General features: G+C 37.9%; 1 protein-coding gene across 6 annotated transcripts in view; it reads left to right on the top strand.

The window, feature by feature from the left end:
• Window positions 1–16,839, top strand: part of REV3L (REV3 like, DNA directed polymerase zeta catalytic subunit) — a 174,187-nt gene extending 157,348 nt beyond the window's left edge. For 3 of the 6 annotated variants that reach the window (XM_032275011.1, XM_032275008.1, XM_032275010.1), the window contains 6 exons: window positions 359–473; window positions 4,343–4,480; window positions 6,248–6,438; window positions 7,373–7,619; window positions 9,392–9,601; window positions 15,551–16,839. In XM_032275011.1, coding sequence (XP_032130902.1) covers window positions 359–473; window positions 4,343–4,480; window positions 6,248–6,438; window positions 7,373–7,619; window positions 9,392–9,601; window positions 15,551–15,691 — 1,042 coding nt within the window. In that variant the 3' untranslated portion in view covers window positions 15,692–16,839. Of the gene's footprint in view, window positions 1–358; window positions 474–4,342; window positions 4,481–6,247; window positions 6,439–7,372; window positions 7,620–9,391; window positions 9,602–15,550 lie in introns of those variants that run through there. The other 3 variants (XM_032275012.1, XM_032275009.1, XM_032275013.1) reach the window with 2 other exon arrangements.
• The last annotated feature ends 1,796 nt before the right edge of the window (window positions 16,840–18,635 follow it).

The raw sequence follows: 18,635 nt of genomic DNA on the forward strand, positions 1-18,635 counted from the left end.
CACAGACTGACTTGTATTAATCCCTAGGTATTAGGGATCCCTGGTGTACCATACAAAACCTTAAATGTCCAGGGATGATCCAGGACTTTCTTAGCAACCTGGGATATCTGAGCTGATCTTTGTAGCTAAGTTAGAAATATTGGATGTCTTAAAATATGTGTAATGAGACATATCATGAGTACACAAGGAATGTAATAAAACAGGAAAGCTTACATAGGAAACATCTTAAGAAAAAGTAAATAGGAGAAAGGGAGTTTTACTTGGCAATAGACAGAGTCATAGCCAGGAAAGTTACTCTTGATAAAATTTTTGTTACACTGACTTCTTCATTACCTTACTTTATTTTTAATCCCCTTAGTATGTTTGTGCTACTGAAAGGAGCCACTAAGGAGCAGTCTTTTAAGATTGGTCAGGAAATTGCCGAAGCTGTAACTGCTACCAATCCTAAACCAGTGAAATTGAAGTTTGAAAAGGTAAGAGGAATGTATTATTAGTAATGACGTACAAAATTCACATACCTTCCAGAGACCTCTGACTTGTTCAGTTCATTTTCAGAATCACTAACAGTATATGGGTCTATTAAAGTGTTTAATTTGGGCCAGATGCAGTGGCTCATGTCTGTAATTCTGGCACTTTGGGAAGCCGAAGCAGGAGGATTGCTTGAGACTAGGAGTTTGAGACCAGCCTGGACAACATAGCCAGACGCCGTCTCTACAAAAATTAAAAAGTTAACCAGGCATAGTGGCACATGCCCATAGTCCCAGCTATTTCAGAGGTTGAAGTGGATGGATCACTTGAGCCCAGGAGTTCAATGTTACAGTGAACTGTGATTGACCAGTGCACTCCAGCCTGGGCAACAAAGTAAGACCCTGTCTCTTTAAAAAATATATATATATTACATTTTAAATATTTTCTCTTTTGTATAATTTTCTCAAAATTTGTTTAGTAATGTATATATGTAAGGAAATGAAAATTTTTTCCAGTATTATTATGTAACAGATCATCCTCAAACTTAATGGTGTAAAAGAGCCAGCATTTCATTCTGCTCACAGATTTTATGGCTCAGGAATGCAGACAATTGGAATGGCTTTTCTCTGCTGCACAATGTCTAGTTCCTCAGCTGAGATGACTTAAAGGTTAGGGGTTACCTAATCAACAACTAAGAGCTGAAACCATTTGAAGCTTGCTCACCATCATGCCTGGTGGTTGATGCTGGCTGCTGGTTGGGACATCAGCTGCAACACCTACCAGTGGCCTTTCACTGGTGCTGCTGTTCTCCCTCACAACATGAGGTTTGCTTTCTAGGTATGAACATCCCAAAGAGAAACAGACAAAAGTTGCCTTGTTTTTTGTGACCCAGGCTCAAAGTCACACAATGTCACACTCCTCTCTAGATTTAAGGGGAGTGAACATAGACCGCACCATTAATAGGAAGAATATCAAAGTCACATTGTAAGAAGACCATGTAGGATGGAAGATACATTCTTTCTTTGCAAAACAAAGTCTACCAAAAGGACTTTTCAACTATTTTTTCACTTACCTTTAGATATCAAATATATATTTCTTTCTTTCTGTATAAAAGATACTTAGCCTATGGCCAGGCATTGTTGCTCACACCTGTAATCCCAGCACTTTGGGAGGCTGAGGCAAGTGGATCACGTGAGGTCAGGAGTTCGAGACCAGCCTGGCCAATGTGGCGAAACCCTGTCTCTACTAAAAAATAGCAGGTGCCTGTAATCCCAGCTACGCAGAAGGCTGAGGCAGGAGAATCACTTGAACCCAGGAAGAGAAGGGTGCAGTGAGCCAAGACTGCACCATTGTCCAGCCTGGTAGACAGAGCAAGACTCTGTCTCAAAAAAAAAAAAAGATACTTAGCCTAGAAACTGTGTGGAATACAAAGAAGCATAAGACACAGTCCTGCCCTCTAAGAGTCAGTAATCTAAAAGGAAAGGTTTGGAGTGCATATAACCAATCTCTTTTGTTATAAACATAACAGAAAGCATCATTGCTTAAACACTGTGAGAGTGCACAGGAAAGGAGGAGGGAGACTCCATATAGGAAGTAACAGTTCATCATTGTCCTGAAAAATGGCTAGAATTTCAATAGGCAGACATGGGGCTACAATCGTTCTGCACAGAATAATATGGCATGTATGGAATTGGAAAAGCACAATGTAGAAATACAGGATAGCAGGAGACAGATCTGGAAAAATAAAGTTCAGACCAGACTGTAGAATGTCTTGAACGCCAAGCTAAAGTGTTTAAATTTTATTCAGTAAAGGTTGTTGTCTTAGCCTGTTTATGCTGCTATAAAAGAATATTAATACTTAGGTTAAGTTACTTGACACTTGACACTTTTATTCAAGCCTTCCATATTCTTAATATTTTCCAAACTAAGAGAGAGGTGCTAAAATCTGTAGCTATAATCATGGATTTGCTTGTCTCTACCTTTTAGTTCTGTCTGTTTATATTTCATATATTTCAAAGTCGTCTTCTTAGATGACTACATATTTAGGATTATGTATCCTCTTGATGAATTGATACATTTATCTTTGATAATATTCCTTGCCTTGAAATCTGCTTTTTCTGATATTAATGTAGCTACTACTCCAGCTTTCTTTTGATTAGTGTTAGCATATACGGTTATGCATTGTTTAATGAGGAGGATGCGGAGAAATGCATTGTTGGGCAGTTTTGTTGTGCAAACATCAACAAAGTACTAATCTAGATGATGAAGCCTACTAAACACCTAGGTTATCAGGTATAGCCTATGGCTCCTAGGCCATAAACCTGTACAGCATGTTATTGCACTGAATACTGTAGGCAGCTATAACACAGTGGTAAGTATGAATTTAAAAATAGAAAATTACAGTATAAATATGGTATTGTAATCTTACCTGACCACCCATATGATCATGTTGTCCACAGTTCACTGAAACGTCTTCATGTAGCCTATGACTATATATCTTTTTCCATTTTAAAAACTGTCAACCTATTTAGCTCCTTATTTTTAAAGTGGGTTTCTAACAGATGGCTTATAATTTGGTCTTACTTTTTTATCCAGGATAATTTCTGCCTGTTAATTGGTATGCTTTGACCATTTGCATTTAATGTGATTAATGATAAAGCTCAGGTATTCCACAGTATATACATATTTCAAAACAACATGATGTATATTATACATATATACAATTTTTGTCAATTAAAAAATAAATAGGCCAGGCATGGTGGCTCAATGCCTGTAATCCCAGCACTTTGAGAGGCCATGGTGGGCAGATCACTTAAGCCCAGGAGTTTGAGACCAGCCTGGAAAACATGGCAAAACCCTGCCCCTACCAAAAAAAAATATATATGTATATGCTTATATATATTATATATATATATATTTATATTAAAAAATATATATATATATATATAAAATATAGCAAACATTATTCAGGCATGGTAGCATGCGCTTGTAGTCTCAGCTACTCAGGAGGCTGAGGTGGGAGGAAGGAGGGTTGCATGAGCCCAGGAGACAGAGGTTGCAGTGAACTGAGATTGGGCCACTGCACACCAGCCCAGGTGACAGAGTGAGACTCCATGAATAAACATTTTACAAAAGAAAAAGCTTGGGGCAGGGAAAAGGACCAAATTAGTAACATTAAAAAAAAAATTGACATCTATCATTGATTCAGGAGTTCCATTTCAAGAAATTTATTCTATGGATTGGTTCACACAAGATTGTTTACTGGAACACCTTATAATTCCAAAAGATTGAAAACATCCTAAATGACCCATAATAGGTAACTGATGTTTAAATTATGATAACCTTCATACAATGAACTACTATGTAGCTACAAAATAAAATGAGCTTTCTGTACTAGGATGGAATGCTCTCCAAAATAAATTATGAAATAAGCAAAGGGCAGAATGGTGTATATGACAAGCTATTATTGTGGTGAGAAGGCAGCTGTATAAGTACATGAATTTGCATAGAATATTTCTGGAAGAATACACAGGAAATCAGCACAGGATGCCTCTAAGGAGGAGGAAGTAGAAGCTATGGGGCTTTTAACTGTAGGTTCTGATAACTTTTTGTACCATATGTAGCTGTTACTTGTAACTTTTTAGTTGTTAAGGAAGATATGAGAGAGCAGTGCTGGTTGAGGTAGGAACAAAACTGGTAGTGCAAGAAACAGAGTGAGCAAGTGGTAACAATGTAAAGACAATTCATTTTGTATGCTTTTGCTCCCACCTGTTATATCATGCATTTGTTGGGCCCTAAGTCAAAGACATAAAAATAAAATATTCTTGGTGGGGGAAAATAGTTATTAAGAGGCATTTTGTTAATTTTACCACAGGTATATTTGCCTTGTGTTTTACAAACAAAAAAGAGGTATGTGGGTTACATGTATGAAACACTGGATCAGAAGGACCCGGTATTTGATGCAAAAGGAATAGAAACAGTTAGAAGAGATTCCTGCCCTGCTGTTTCTAAGGTAAGGTTTATCTATCTTGTCTTCATCTGTAAGAAATAAGTGATAATAAAATGTAACTATCCTTAAACATACATCTACGTGAAGGAACTATAGCCTATATAATTATATATAACTATTATAACTATAGGAGAAACTACATGAATTTTGAGAATTTCAGTTTAGTTTAGTTTTTGTTTGAGACAGGGTCTCACTTTGTCACCCAGGCTGGAGTGCAGTAGTCCAGTCCTGGCTCATTGCAGCCTTGACCTCCTCGGCACAGGCAGTCTTTTTGCCTCAGCCTCCAGAGCACCTAGGATTTTATTTCTAACAAAAACAATTTATTTGATTTTAGTCTTTAAGTTTCTGACTTCCTCTCATACCTTACACTTTATCAAAATTGCTAAAAAGCAAAACATGAAAGTTTTTTGGCTATTGCCTGGATATGTCATAGTATAACAACTCCCAAAAGCAGAGCAGTGTAAAGAAGAGAAACAGACCAGATGTGTTGGCTCATACCTGTAATCCCAGCACTTTGGGAGGCTGAGGCTAATTGATTTCCAAACAATTAGCTATAAATTACTCAGATTTCTCAACCGTAATAACCATGATATTTTGGCTTTTTCTTTACTCAGGCCTGGACTCCTTCTATAGCAAAACAAAAATAAACGGTGTAAATGGGAATAGCACTCTATATACTATATACTGTTTTATGAGGGCATTAAAAGCATAATGGATAATATTAATATATTGTGTCATACATATATGTGAATTTGGGATTTTTTAAGCACTATTCCTGGAAGAGATATAATCCAGTAACTTCTTTCTCTGCAGGCAGAATTGTACCTAAGCTAAATTAATCAGCTTATTGTATAAATATCCATCAGTTCCAGTATTCAGAATAAGATACACAGCTTTCACCTAGAACTAACTTAAATTTAATCTGCTTACATAAATCCACTCCATGCTTGTTATTTCCTAGGAGAAACCTCCAACACAGAAAATTCTGTCACAGTTATTTATCTAAACACTAAACACTATAAAAAGTGAAAATTGCTGATTTTGATTTGACTGTGTGATGATCTTTAAACTTCTCTGTGCTTTCTGTGACTGAAGCAAGACCCTTTCTATACTGGTAAATAAAAAACAGTACATGAAATTGTGTCTGGTTTCTTGTACCTAGAAACCAGTTTTGACTATTTAAAAAAGAAAAAACTGGCTGGGCGCGGTGGCACACGCCTGTAATCCCAGCACTTTGGGAGGCTGAGGCAGGTGGATCACAAGGTCAAGAGATCGAGACCATCCTGGCCAACATGGTGAAACCCTCTCTTTACTAAAAATACAAAAATTAGCTGGGTGTGGTAGTTCACACCTGTAGTCCCAGCTACTCAGGAGGCTGAGGCAGGAGAATCGCTTGAACCCAGGAGGTGGAGGTTGCAGTGAGCCAAGATTGTACCATTGCATTCCAGTCTGATGACAGAGTGAGACTCCATCTCAAAAAAAAAAAAAAAAACCTTAAATGTTTTATGTTGCTTATCACATAGTAAATGTTAATCTGCATGTTATTCTAAATGAACTACATGATATTCTGTTTTTAGAAATAACAAGCTCTATAAAGTCTCAAATAACTTTCAATTTCTAATAATTTTTATTATACCATCATTGTAAGTAACAGATTATTTAGGTAGGTTAGCAAGTTACCCAGTAGTTACATAACTGAAAGTATAATAACAATGGTGAAATACACTAGGAGATATTTTATCTTTACTTGCTTATCTTTTTTGTTTTAAGATACTTGAGCGTTCTCTAAAGCTGCTATTTGAAACAAGAGATATAAGTCTAATTAAACAATATGTTCAGCGACAATGTATGAAGCTTCTGGAAGGAAAGGCCAGCATACAAGACTTTATCTTTGCCAAGGAATACAGAGGAAGTTTTTCTTATAAACCAGGAGCTTGTGTGCCAGCCCTTGAACTTACAAGGTAATGATATCCTCAGTACCTTGCCAGGATAGTCCTGGGGTTCTGCACAAGTCTAGAGTAAATGAAGAGACACTTAGTCCACAGACACAGAACACAATTGTTTCTCTACCTGCACACATGAAGCCTCACTGAAAGTTAGTGAATACTCCCTCATACTTTGTAAGGTGTGAAGAGGAAATCCTCTTTTGGGCTTTCCTTGGGAAACTTACGCAAAGAAATTGTGACTCAGTGCTTGATTCATTTGTTTTTCCCACATTCAAAACCACTAGGTAGTCGTTAATATTGATCTACCAAAGCATTTAGATGGTATCATTCTGGAATCAGATAGTTTAACCCCCTAAATTTTCTCTTTCATGACAGATTTATGATAGTTCTTATTCTTAGGGGATAAAATACATCTTTTTCCCACCCCCAGAGGCAGGGTCTCACTTTATTGCCAAGGCTGGAAAGCAGTGGTGCAGTCACAGCTCACTGCAGCCTTGATCTCCCAGGCTGAAGCAATCCTCCTACATCAGCCTCTCAAGTAGCTGGGATAACAGGTGTGTACCATTATGGCTGGCTCATTTTTTTTTTTGTGGAGACGGGGGTCTCACTATGTTGCCCAAGCTGGTCTCAAACTTCTGGGCTCAGGCGATGCTCCCACATTGGCTTCCCAAAGTGCTAGGATTACAGGCATGAGCCCCCAGCTAAAGTATATCTTAAGCTAGTTGATATCTGCGAACTCTTTATTTACAGAGTAATTTTTAAACTCTTGTAGCATATCTACGCTTGGTGTCAATTAAGCAAAATGTATATTCTCAAAGAAATAGTCTATTTTAAAGTGTCTTTTGTAGTTTTTTCATGATTTTATTATTGTTTAAATCTGACTTAACTTGCGAGAAAGATGACTTCCATGACAGTATTTGGGTGTGGTTTTTTTTTTGGATTTGAATAGGAAAATGCTAACTTATGACCGGCGCTCTGAGCCTCAAGTTGGGGAGCGAGTGCCATACGTCATCATTTATGGGGCCCCTGGAGTACCACTTATCCAGCTTGTCAGACGCCCAGTGGAAGTCCTGCAGGACCCGACTCTAAGACTGAATGCCACTTATTATATTACCAAGCAAATCCTTCCACCTTTGGCAAGAATCTTCTCACTTATTGGTATTGATGTCTTCAGCTGGTATCATGAATTACCAAGGGTAAGCTTACCGAATAGTACATATGCTCTAACTATGGAGAGATTTCACTTCAAATTTTCAGTAGAACTAAAGATTTTATGTGCTATTGATGTGGGAGTGCTGGGAAGAGAAGAGCGTGGTCCCTTTAATGATACGGAAAGCGGGAAGGGAAGTGCTGGGTAGAGAAAGGTGGGTCCCTGGCCAGAGCGCCACTCCATGGACCTAGGTGAGACTAGGCACTCCTGCTTTCACACCCAAATGTTGCATTTTCCAATACCATCCTGGCCTGCCACACCCCAATCCTAGGCCTATAAAAATCCAAGACCCTAGTGGGCAGACACACAAGCAGCTAGCCAGAAGAGCACACGGAGAGGCACTGGCATGCTGGGAGCCCATTGATCTGCAGGAAAAGGTGGAGTTTGGCCAGGGCAGTCAGAGAAGAGACAGGCCTCATAGCAGCCCTGTTTCACTATGAGAGCAAAGCAGATCATCTATCTTAAACTGGAAAAAATGCCATGCTTTTCTGGTTTCCTAAAAGTATTCTAAAAACACCTTCCTTGTTTTTGTCAGGTTTGTCTAAAAAAAATTTTTTTAAATAAAAAATAAAAACACCTTCTTAGCTTCAAGGTGGCCAAATTATAGATATTTAAAATAAATCCCACAGTGATTTCAGTGGCAAACAGCCAAAAAATAATGTAGAGTAAACTAGTTAGTAGAAGATAAATGGAGAACAAAAATTCCTTTGAAATGAATGTCTAAGAAAGCTGTAGGATTTAGTATCTAGACAAAGCCCTGAAGAAACCAGCCTAAAGAAGTATTGCAATGGTGAAATAGCATTACAGTTGGTCCCCAGCTTATCATGGTTCAGCTTAAGATTTTTCTACAAAAGTGATATGCATTCAGTAGAAACAATAGTTCAAGTACCCATACAACCATTCTGTTTTTTTTTCAGTACAGTATTCAATAAATTCCATGAGATATTCAACACTTTATTATAAAATAGCTTTGTGTTAGATGATCTTGCCCAACTGTAATTTACTGTAAGTGTTCTGAGCACATATCCTAGCTTTAAGACAGGCAACTCAGATTCTTTATTACTAACGTTCATTTCATCACCAGCAAGAATGTTAAACCAATGACATTTGTAAGAGGCGAACCTAGTAACTTTTACAAAGTGATGTAAAAGACATTAGGAGAATATTGCAAAAGTGTAATAATGATATGGTAATGTTATTTCAGTGTAAAAAGAGTACCAGAAGACAGATCTCTGAAAACAGCCTTAACTTCAAATGAAGAATTCTTATGACATGTATCTAATTAAATTTGAAATGCTCCAGGTTCACTTTGGCTTGAGTTCTGCACTCCATTGCCTAAAAGTTGTTTTAACCTTCCACTTACTTTTTTTCCATGGCCTAATGTGCAGCTTCAGACAGTATCTGCTCTTACCCTGGATTTCTTTTATTGTCCTCTATGATGTCCATTGCCCTAGATGATCTCATACATCTATGTGTCTCAATCAAAAAACTGAGTGGCAAGAGACCTTATTTTTCCCCAAAGAAAAAAAGAACAGTGTATCTGATAATATTAAGATGTAAGTTCCATGAAAGCAAGGACTTCATTCCTATAGCTCCAGTGTCTGGAACAGTGCCTGGCACACAGTAGCCACCCAACATTTGTTGAATGAGTGAGTGAGTGAATGAATGAATGCCTGAGTAAACCTCTAATCAGCATGAAAATAGTATCTCTGATGTGAAGCTGACTCAGACTTAACTTCTGAATGGATGTTTTTGTAGATCCATAAAGCTTCCAGCTCTTCGCGAAGTGAACCTGAAGGGCGGAAAGGCACTATTTCACAATATTTTACCACCTTACACTGTCCTGTGTGTGATGATCTAACTCAGCATGGCATCTGTAGTAAATGTCGGAGCCAACCTCAGCATGTTGCAGTCATCCTCAACCAAGAAATCCGGGAGTTGGAACGTAAACAGGAGCAACTTGTAAAGGTATGCTTTTGTTCCATAGACCTGGAATTATAAGCAGTCTGATTTTACAGGAAGATATAGTCAACTCTACAATTAAGAATAAGATATGAAACTGATGTGAAAAGTGAAATGAGAGTCTAAATGATAAACTTCCTAAAAATCTCAAAAGTATCATAAACTATTAATAATAGTTTAATTTGTTTTATAACTTTTTTATGGAATAGTGTGTTGTGTGTGTGTTTTTTTTTTTTTTAAGGTGGGAACAGCGAGAGAATGTGTTGTGTTTCTTAATAGCTAGAACAAGAATGACCATCCATCCAATTTCTTTTTTTGTTGTTTTTTTGGAGATGAAGTCTCATTCTGTTGCTCAGGCTGGAGTGCAGTGATGCAATCTCAGCTCACTACAACCTTCACCTCCCAGATTCAAGCAATTCTCCTGCCTCAGCCTCCCGAGTAGCTGGGACAACAGCACACACTGCCACACCCGGCTAATTTTTTGTATTTTTAGCAGAGGTGGGGTTTCACTGTGTTGCCCAGGCTGGTCTCAAACTTCTGAGCTCAGGCAGTCCGCCCACCTTGGCCTCCCAAAGTGGGTGAGCCACCATGCCCAACTCCAATTTCTTTTATCATATAGGTTGAGCATCCCTAATTGAGAAAAATCAAAATTCAAAATGTTCCAGATTCTGAAAGTTTTTGAACACCAACATGACTCTCAAAGGAAATGCTCATCAGAGCATTTCAGAGTTCAGATTTTCAGATTAGTGATACTCAACCAGTAAGTATAATTCACATATTCCAAAATCTGAAAAAATTTGAAATCTGAAATACTTCTGGTCCTAAGCATTTCAAATAAGGGATATTCAGTATTAAAAAAAAAAAGAAAGCAAACATCTCAATTGCTCTATTAGTGCTTACCATTCTTTTAAAAAAAAGTTAGTTGTGTTAGAGAATTGCTTGCTAGTAAACTTGGAAGGTTTACAATTCTGTGAGTCCAGATTGATGATTAATAGCATGATTGAGTCATACTGTGTGCCAGAGATTGTTCTAGGCACTCTTCCAGGTGAGTGACACAGAGAGTTTAAGTGATTTGCATGTTATACTGCTGATAAGTGGCTTAGGGGAATATAGACATAAAATAAAAAGATGATTTTTCAATTATGAGAATTCTAGCAGAAATAACAAACATCTCGAACTAAGTTGGAGAATGAAATCTAAAGAAAAGTTTCCCACCTCATACCCCTTGATAAAATCCTTACTCCTTAGTATGGCTGATAAGTCATCTTTGTTTACCTGCTACCCCTCTGTCACCATTTCTCGCTCTGTGTCACACTCTACCTCCACCCATACCATACTGAACTTCTTTTAGGTCTGTGAATGCCCCTTGCCGCCTCCTCCTCCTCCTAGCCTTTAAACACCCTGCACCTTCTGTCAGGAACACTTTGCTCTACCCATCCCACCCTACCCCCATCATCTGAGGACTGGGTGAAGCATGCAGTAGGCTCCTGCCATAATCTTCTCTGCTTCATTGTAATTTGGGGTTTGTCTGTCTCCCTCACTAATAGCAAATGAGCCAATGAGGACAGAGGCCTTTCACTGTCAAATCAGTTATGCCTAGCATATAGCCAAGTCCATGGGGCTGGTCTGTAAATATTTATTGAATGAATGAACAACTTCCTGCTAAATGAATGATTAAAGAAGGAATACATTACTGGAGTTACACCAACCACCTTTCAGCCATTTTGTGCCAGTTTTGTGGTTCTAGTCAGCACAACCACTGAAGTCACTGAGTGCTCCCAGCTTCTGTTTATTTTATAGGTTTCTGTCCTGATGGCAGCAGCCAACTTTCATAGAAAATTCCCTTGCTGGATCCTAGTATGAGGCCCAGATGAGAGCAGGACTTCCAGAGCCCTGCTGAGCTCAGGCTGTTAAATGGGCCTTTCCTAGACCTTTTTATGTTTTTCTGCACTCAGTGACAAACACATCACTACTTGGTGCCATCAGTTTACCCAGTGCCCATCCCCTTCAACATAAGGTGTTTAGTTTGTTGTTGTTGTTGTTGTTGTTGTTTTGAGGCAAGGTCTCCCTTTGTCACCCAGACTGAAGTGCAGTGGCATGATCACAGCTCACTGCAGCCTCAACCTCCCAGGCTCAAGTCAACCTCCCAGCTCAGCCTCCGAAGCAGCTGGGACTACAGGAATATGCCACCACGCTTGACTAACTTTTTTCTTTCTTTAGTGAGACATATCTTACTATGTTGCCCAGTCTGGACTCAAACCGTTGGACTCAAGCAGTCCTCCCACCTCAGCTGCCCAAGTGCTGGGATTACGGGCATGAACCAACATGCCCGGCCATCTTATTTCTTATAAAAATATAGTTGAAAAGAAAGCGATGCCACAGCCATAAAAAAGAACAAAATTTGCCAGGCGTGGTAGCTTATGCCTGTAATCGCAGCATTTTGGGAGGCCGAGGCAGGCGAATCCCCTGAGGTCAGGATTTCGAGACCAGCCTGACCAACATGAAGAAACCTCGTCTCTACTAAAAATAAAAAATTCGCCAGGCATGGTGGCACATGCCTGTAATCCCAGCTACTCATGAGGCTGAGGCAGGAGAATCACTTGAACCTAAGAGGCAGAGGTTGCACTGAGCCGAGATTGTGCCATTGCACTCCAGCCTGGGCAACAAGAGCAAAACTCTGTCTCAAAAAATCATGTCCTTTGCAGCAATATGTATGCACCTGGAGCCATTATCCTAAGCAAATTAACACAGAAACAGAAAACCAAATACGCATGTTCTCACATATAAGTTCTCACATATATTAAACATTGGGGACTAATGGACATAAAGATGGGAACAGTAAACACTAGGGATTCCAAAAGCGGGACAGGGAGAGGAAAACTGAAAAACAGCTGTCAGGTCCTACATTTACTGCTTGGGCAACAGGATCATTAGAAGTCCAAACCTCAGCATCACACAATACACCCATGTAACAAACCTACATGTGTACCCTTAGATCTAAAATTTTTATTAACAAAAAGTGAAGCTATTTATAAATAATGATGGTTTGTCATCTTTCAAGAGTTATTTTAATTTGAGGTGTTTTTCAGGAATGTTCAAATGAATGTCTCCCCATGCACTAATTTGTAGAAATTTTTAATGAAGCAGAAATTGCTAGAGATGTAATGAGAATTAGAAACACATCAAAACAGATTTTACATCATTCTCAGTCCAAGACCAATCATGTAATCAGAAATAAGTGAAATTATTGAAATTCTAAACATTGTAAGTAAGACCTTGTGATTATATATCAAACTCTGTAACACAGTACCGAAAACTATACTTAAGTGCTTCTGGAATGCTTTAAAAATGGCCATATCTGGCCAGGCATGGTGGCTCATGCCTGTAATCCCAACACTTTGGGAGACCAAGGCAGGTAGATCACCTGAGGTCAGGAGTTTGAGGCATTTGGCCAACATGGAGAAACCCCAGCATTACTAAAAAATACAAAAATTAGCCAGGCACAGTGTCATAAGCCTTGTACTCACAACTACTCGGGAGGTTGAATCGGGAAAATCACTTGAACCCAGGAGGCAGAAGCTGCAGTGAGCCGATTGCGCCACTGACCTCCAGCCTGGGTAACAGAGCAAGCCTCTGTCAAAAAAAAAAAAAAAAAAAAAATCATACTCTTTAAAGAAAGCCTCAGCTGGGCCTTGTGGCTCACACCTGTAATCCCATCACTTTGGGATGCTGAGGTGGGAGGATCACTTGAGGTCAGGAGTTCAGTACCAGCCTAGCCAACATGACAAAACCCCATCTCTGCTAAAAATACAAAAATCAGCTGGGCATGATGGCAGGCGCCTGTAATCCCAGCTACTTGGGAGGTTGAGGCAGGAGGTGGAGGTTACAGTGAGCCAAAATTGTGCCACTGCACTCCAGCCTAGGCAACAGAGTGAGACTCTATCTCAAAAAAAATAAAAAGCCTCAATACATTTCAAAAAGTAGAAATATTACAAATCAATGTAATACAATACAATGCTATAAAAATGATAATTACAAACTAAAAAAAAAAAAGTGATCTTTCCACTTGCAAATTCTGTTAAACAAAATGAAAACACTGCCAATCAGATTCTAGATGGCAGATCTCATAGAAAAATTCACCTAAACACTGTTCATCATAAACATGAAAGAATGAAAGCAAATGAATTAAGCATCGGACTGATTTTTTTTTGAGACAGAGTCTCACTCTGTCACCCAGGCTGGGTTGCAGTGGCGTGATCTTCGCTTACTGCAACCTCTGCCTCCCAGGTTCCAGTGATACTGCTGCCTCAGCCTCCTTACAGGTGCGCACCACCACACCCAGCTAATTTTTGTATTTTTAGTGAAGATGGTTTCACCACGGGAGCCAGGCTGGTCTCAAACTCTTGACCTCAGGTGATCCACCCATCTCGGCCTCCAAAAGCTCTAGGATTGAGGCGTGAGCCACCACGCCCAGCCTTGACTGAATTTTTTTAAAACAAGAAAGCCAAAGGATAGTAAAAATAATAAAGATTAAAGCAGATATTTGTTAAGTGCCTGCCTCCCTATAAGCTACAAAGTAGATATCCAGCTTGGGGCATTTAAAGTTTTAAATGTTAAGCCTGAATCAAGCTATAATGCTCAGGGTTTAAATCACCAGTAAAGGATCTTGAAACTAAACACTGAGTTAAATTTAGTGAGTCAAGTAATTCCATCCTGGCTTATTTATCAGACAAGCACAGAAAGGGCTTAAATATTTATCAGTTTGTCCTGGCACCTGAATGTAACTGCAATTCATAGAGCTGTAATACAGAAATTCTATATTTGGGAATAGATTTGAGTCTCTTGGCAGAGATGTAATTAGCAAAGGCTTCATATCATAGAACAGCATACTCAGTCTTCATGGAGCATACTGAAGCACATGTTTCTAAGCAGTCTGCTTGTGACAATATCATAATATTGGATACAGTAACCAGTCTACTGAGAAAAAAACGTGCCCTTCAGTTGACTGGAAGATAACTGGGGCAAAGAACAAAAATGTACTGGCCTGTGAGCCACCTCTAAAACTGAAACCCTTTGATAAATATAGATCAAAGAATTTGCTAGAGCATATCTGATTTCTCTTAAAAGACAGTCCAGAGTAGTTGCTGCCATTTGGTATTGCTTTTTAAAATCACTTGTCTACACTATTCAGGTGAAAAGTTGGCCTGCATTTTCTTAACCCTTGGGAGTCCTCACTGGCATCCTTATTTTTTTATGTTCATGTTGTAATCTTTTTTTAGCTGTATATGCAACCTGAGGCTTTAAGTATTTTTAAAAATCTGATCATTGTGTAAAACATGCTTCTTTTAAAAATTGCCTTATGATTTATTATTTTCTTTAAGATCAGTCTTATACATCCAGATCATCTGGGAGCCTTAAGAAATACAAATTCTTAGGCTTTCATGCCCAGAGATTCTGATTCATTATGGGTCTGGGATGGGGCATTTGTTTATTTTCAAGCTCATTGAACACTGATCTATACCACTACTTTCAAATTCACATCATTTGATTTCTTTCATATTGGCTTTTCAATTCTGGAATAAGAAAAAATAACTTTTTTTATGATTGACATACGAGGATATAGTCTAAGTAATTTGAAACAAATTGTGTGTATAGTTCATTTAAGAGACATTCTTTGGTAATTGGGTAGCTTATGTGGATTTTAATAGGATTCCATTGTAAATGGAAGTTAATCTCAGGAATGAAATGAATTCTTGGGGAAATTTGTATTATGTGTGTACAAAATAATATCCTTTAGAAATGTCTCAACATAGGGTAGTATTGGCTTCTAAGAGATGAAAATTAATAAAAGTTTTTATATTATATGTCATATGTCTGCCAGTAATCTGTGTAAAAATGTGTTGTTGACACATGTGCATAAAAACTTTCCTATTTTTATTTCTCTTATGCTTTCAGATATGCAGGAACTGTACAGGTTGCTTTGATCGACACATCCCATGTGTTTCTCTGAACTGCCCAGTACTTTTCAAACTCTCCCGAGTAAATAGAGAACTGTCCAAGGCACCATATCTCCGGCAATTACTAGACCAGTTTTAAATTGTCAATGTCACAGAATTACAGGTGCTATTTTTTTTCAGTGTTTACCACTAAACTGTTGTGCATGGTGCTTTTTAACTTTCATCGAGTCAAGGATGTTCACTGTCTGTCTGTTATCTGAAGACTATGAAGACTTCTATGCTAACTGAATTAAAAATTGTACTTGTTGATCTCTGAATAGCTCACTTCTTATAATGTACAAATTCCTCATTCTGTCACCTTTTTAACATTGTTTTATAATGCAGGTGTTGGATTTGCTCCAGTATGTGTACCATCTTGTAAATCCATTTGACTAGATCATGTTTACTTCCCTGTGGAAGGAGCACTGAAAACCTCTTAAAGAAAAAACATTCGTGTGTTTTCCTTGAACAGTCTGTATCAAGACGTGTTACTTCGAGATATCCATTCGCTTTATAATTTTGACTGCAAAATATTTTGTAAATACACTTTTTTACTTTTCAAACAACTGAGTAAAATAATGTGCAATGACTTTTATACAAATGATTTTCAAGTTGTTTGGTATATTTCCTCTAGGTTTTGCTTGACTCAAAGTAGATCGTTATTTTGATCAAACTGTGCAAACACAGTAGTACCATGTGTAGCATTTTGAAACATTATTTTTTAAAAAAAAATGCTGTCTTGCTTTAGCTATTAATGGGGCATTGTGAGGAACTGTGCAAAGACATTTTTGTTACAAACCTGTGGGCCTGTTGCAATACTTTAAAAATAAAAAATTTTATTCCATTTGCTTGTTTTGTATAGACATTTCTATTGCTTCTAAATATGCTTAAAATATTTTCTTTCCTTACGTACTGTACAGTTAATCTTATTTGCCATCATCTTGAACACAAAATGTGTATTTAGAATATTTGTATAACTGTGTAAAATAAAAAAGGAATTATGTGGTCAGTGCGTTGTTTTTTAAACTGGAAATCATTTTGTTTTAAAAGTTAATGGAAACCATATTAAAATTGAATAAAATATGAAATATAGCAGTGTGCCTTCATGTTTTTTATAAGCCTACATTGGTTACATCTTACCCTAGCCATTTCTGAGTTTTAATGAAGTATTTAACACTTTTTTATATCCTGTTTCATATTGCAATTTCCTTACTAAAACTTCAGGGTTAAAACAAAACAAAAAGGCAGGCAGCAAAAATAGGAAAATTTTAGCACTCATCCTTTTATAAACTTCTAATAATGTACTTGTTAGATCTTCAGTGTTCACTTTCATTTTGTTATAATTATTAAATTAATCTTGGGGTCGGAACTTTCCAGAGGGAAAGTAAAAACTACGTTACTTCTTAAAAACTTAAATGCCAGGTTTGTCAAAGATCAGATGGTTGTAGATGTGTGGCAATATCTCTGCAGCCTCTGTTCTGTTCCATTGGTCTATATCTGTTTTGGTACTAGTACCATGCTGTACTAGTATGGATTGAAGAAAGGATTCCTATTTAATAGAAAAGATTCCCTATTTAATAACTGATGCTGGGAAAACTGGCTAGCCATATGCAGAAAGCTGAAACTGGATCCCTTCCTTACACCTTATACAAAAATTAACAACTCTAGATGGATTCAAGATTTAAACATAAGACACCATAAAAACCATAGAAGAAAACCTACGCAATACCATTCAGGACATAGGCATGGGCAAGGACTTCATGACTAAAACACCAAAAGCAATGGCAACAAAAGTCAAATTAGACAAATGGGATCTAATTAAAGAGCTTCTGTACAGCAAAAGAAACTATCATTAGAGTAAACCGATAACCAACAGAATGGGAAAAAATTTTTGCAATCTACCCATCTGACAAAGGGCTAATACCCAGAATCTACAAAGAACTTAAACAAATCTACAAGAAAACAAGCCCATCGAAAAGTGGGCAAAGGATGTGAACAGACACTTCTCAAAAGGACACATTTATGCGGCCAAGAAACATGAAAAACAGCTCATCATCACTGGTCATTAGAGAAATGCAAATCAAAACCACATTGAGATACCATCTCACGCCAGTTAGAATGGCAATCATTAAAAAATCAGGAGACAACAGATGCTGGAGAGGATGCGGAGAAACAGGAACGCTTTTACACTGTTGGTGGGAGTGTAAATTAGTTCAACCATTGTGGAAGAGTGGTGATTCTTCAAGGATCTAGAAATAGAAATACCATTTGATCCAGCAATCCCATTACTGAGTATATACCCAAAGGATTATAAATCATTCTATTATGAAGACACACACATATGTATGTTTATTGCAGCACTGTCCACAATAGCAAAGACTTCAAACCAACTCAAATGCCTATCAATGATATACTGGATAAAGAAAATGTGGCACATACACACCATGGAATACCATGCAGCCATAAAAAAGGCTCAGTTTATGTCCTTTGCAGGGACATGAATAAAGCTGGAAACCATCATTCTCAGCAAACTGACACAAGAACAGAAAACCAAACACCCCATGTTCTCACTCATAAGTGGATGTTGAACAATGAGAACACATGGACGCAGAGAGGGGAACCTCACACACCAGGGCCTGTCGGGGGTTGGGGGGCTAGGAGAAATACCTAATGTAGATGACAGCATGACAGATGCAGCAAACCACCATGGCACGTGAATACCTATGTAACAAACCTGCATGTTCTGCACATGTACCCCAGAAATTAAAAGTATAATTTAAAAAAAAAAGCAGATGTTAGAAGAAAAAAAATTTAAATGCTAACTTTCATATGCCTATTTTTTTCAATAGAAAAACATTTTTATTTTAACATAAATAGCTCACCTGGTTACTCAACAGAAAAAGGCCTTCCATTGCCAGAATATGTACTTGCAAATGAGGATTCATTTTCTGAAAATTACATGGTAAATATGGAACCAAAGAGATACACAGCATGTGTCTAAACATAATTTCTCTCAAGTCTCGCTAAGACATAATACATTCCCA

The sequence above is a fragment of the Sapajus apella genome, unplaced genomic scaffold, assembly GCF_009761245.1.
Source record: "Sapajus apella isolate SASKATOON/1434 unplaced genomic scaffold, GSC_monkey_1.0 scaffold6, whole genome shotgun sequence".
In the NCBI taxonomy this organism is placed as follows: Eukaryota; Metazoa; Chordata; class Mammalia; order Primates; family Cebidae; genus Sapajus; species Sapajus apella.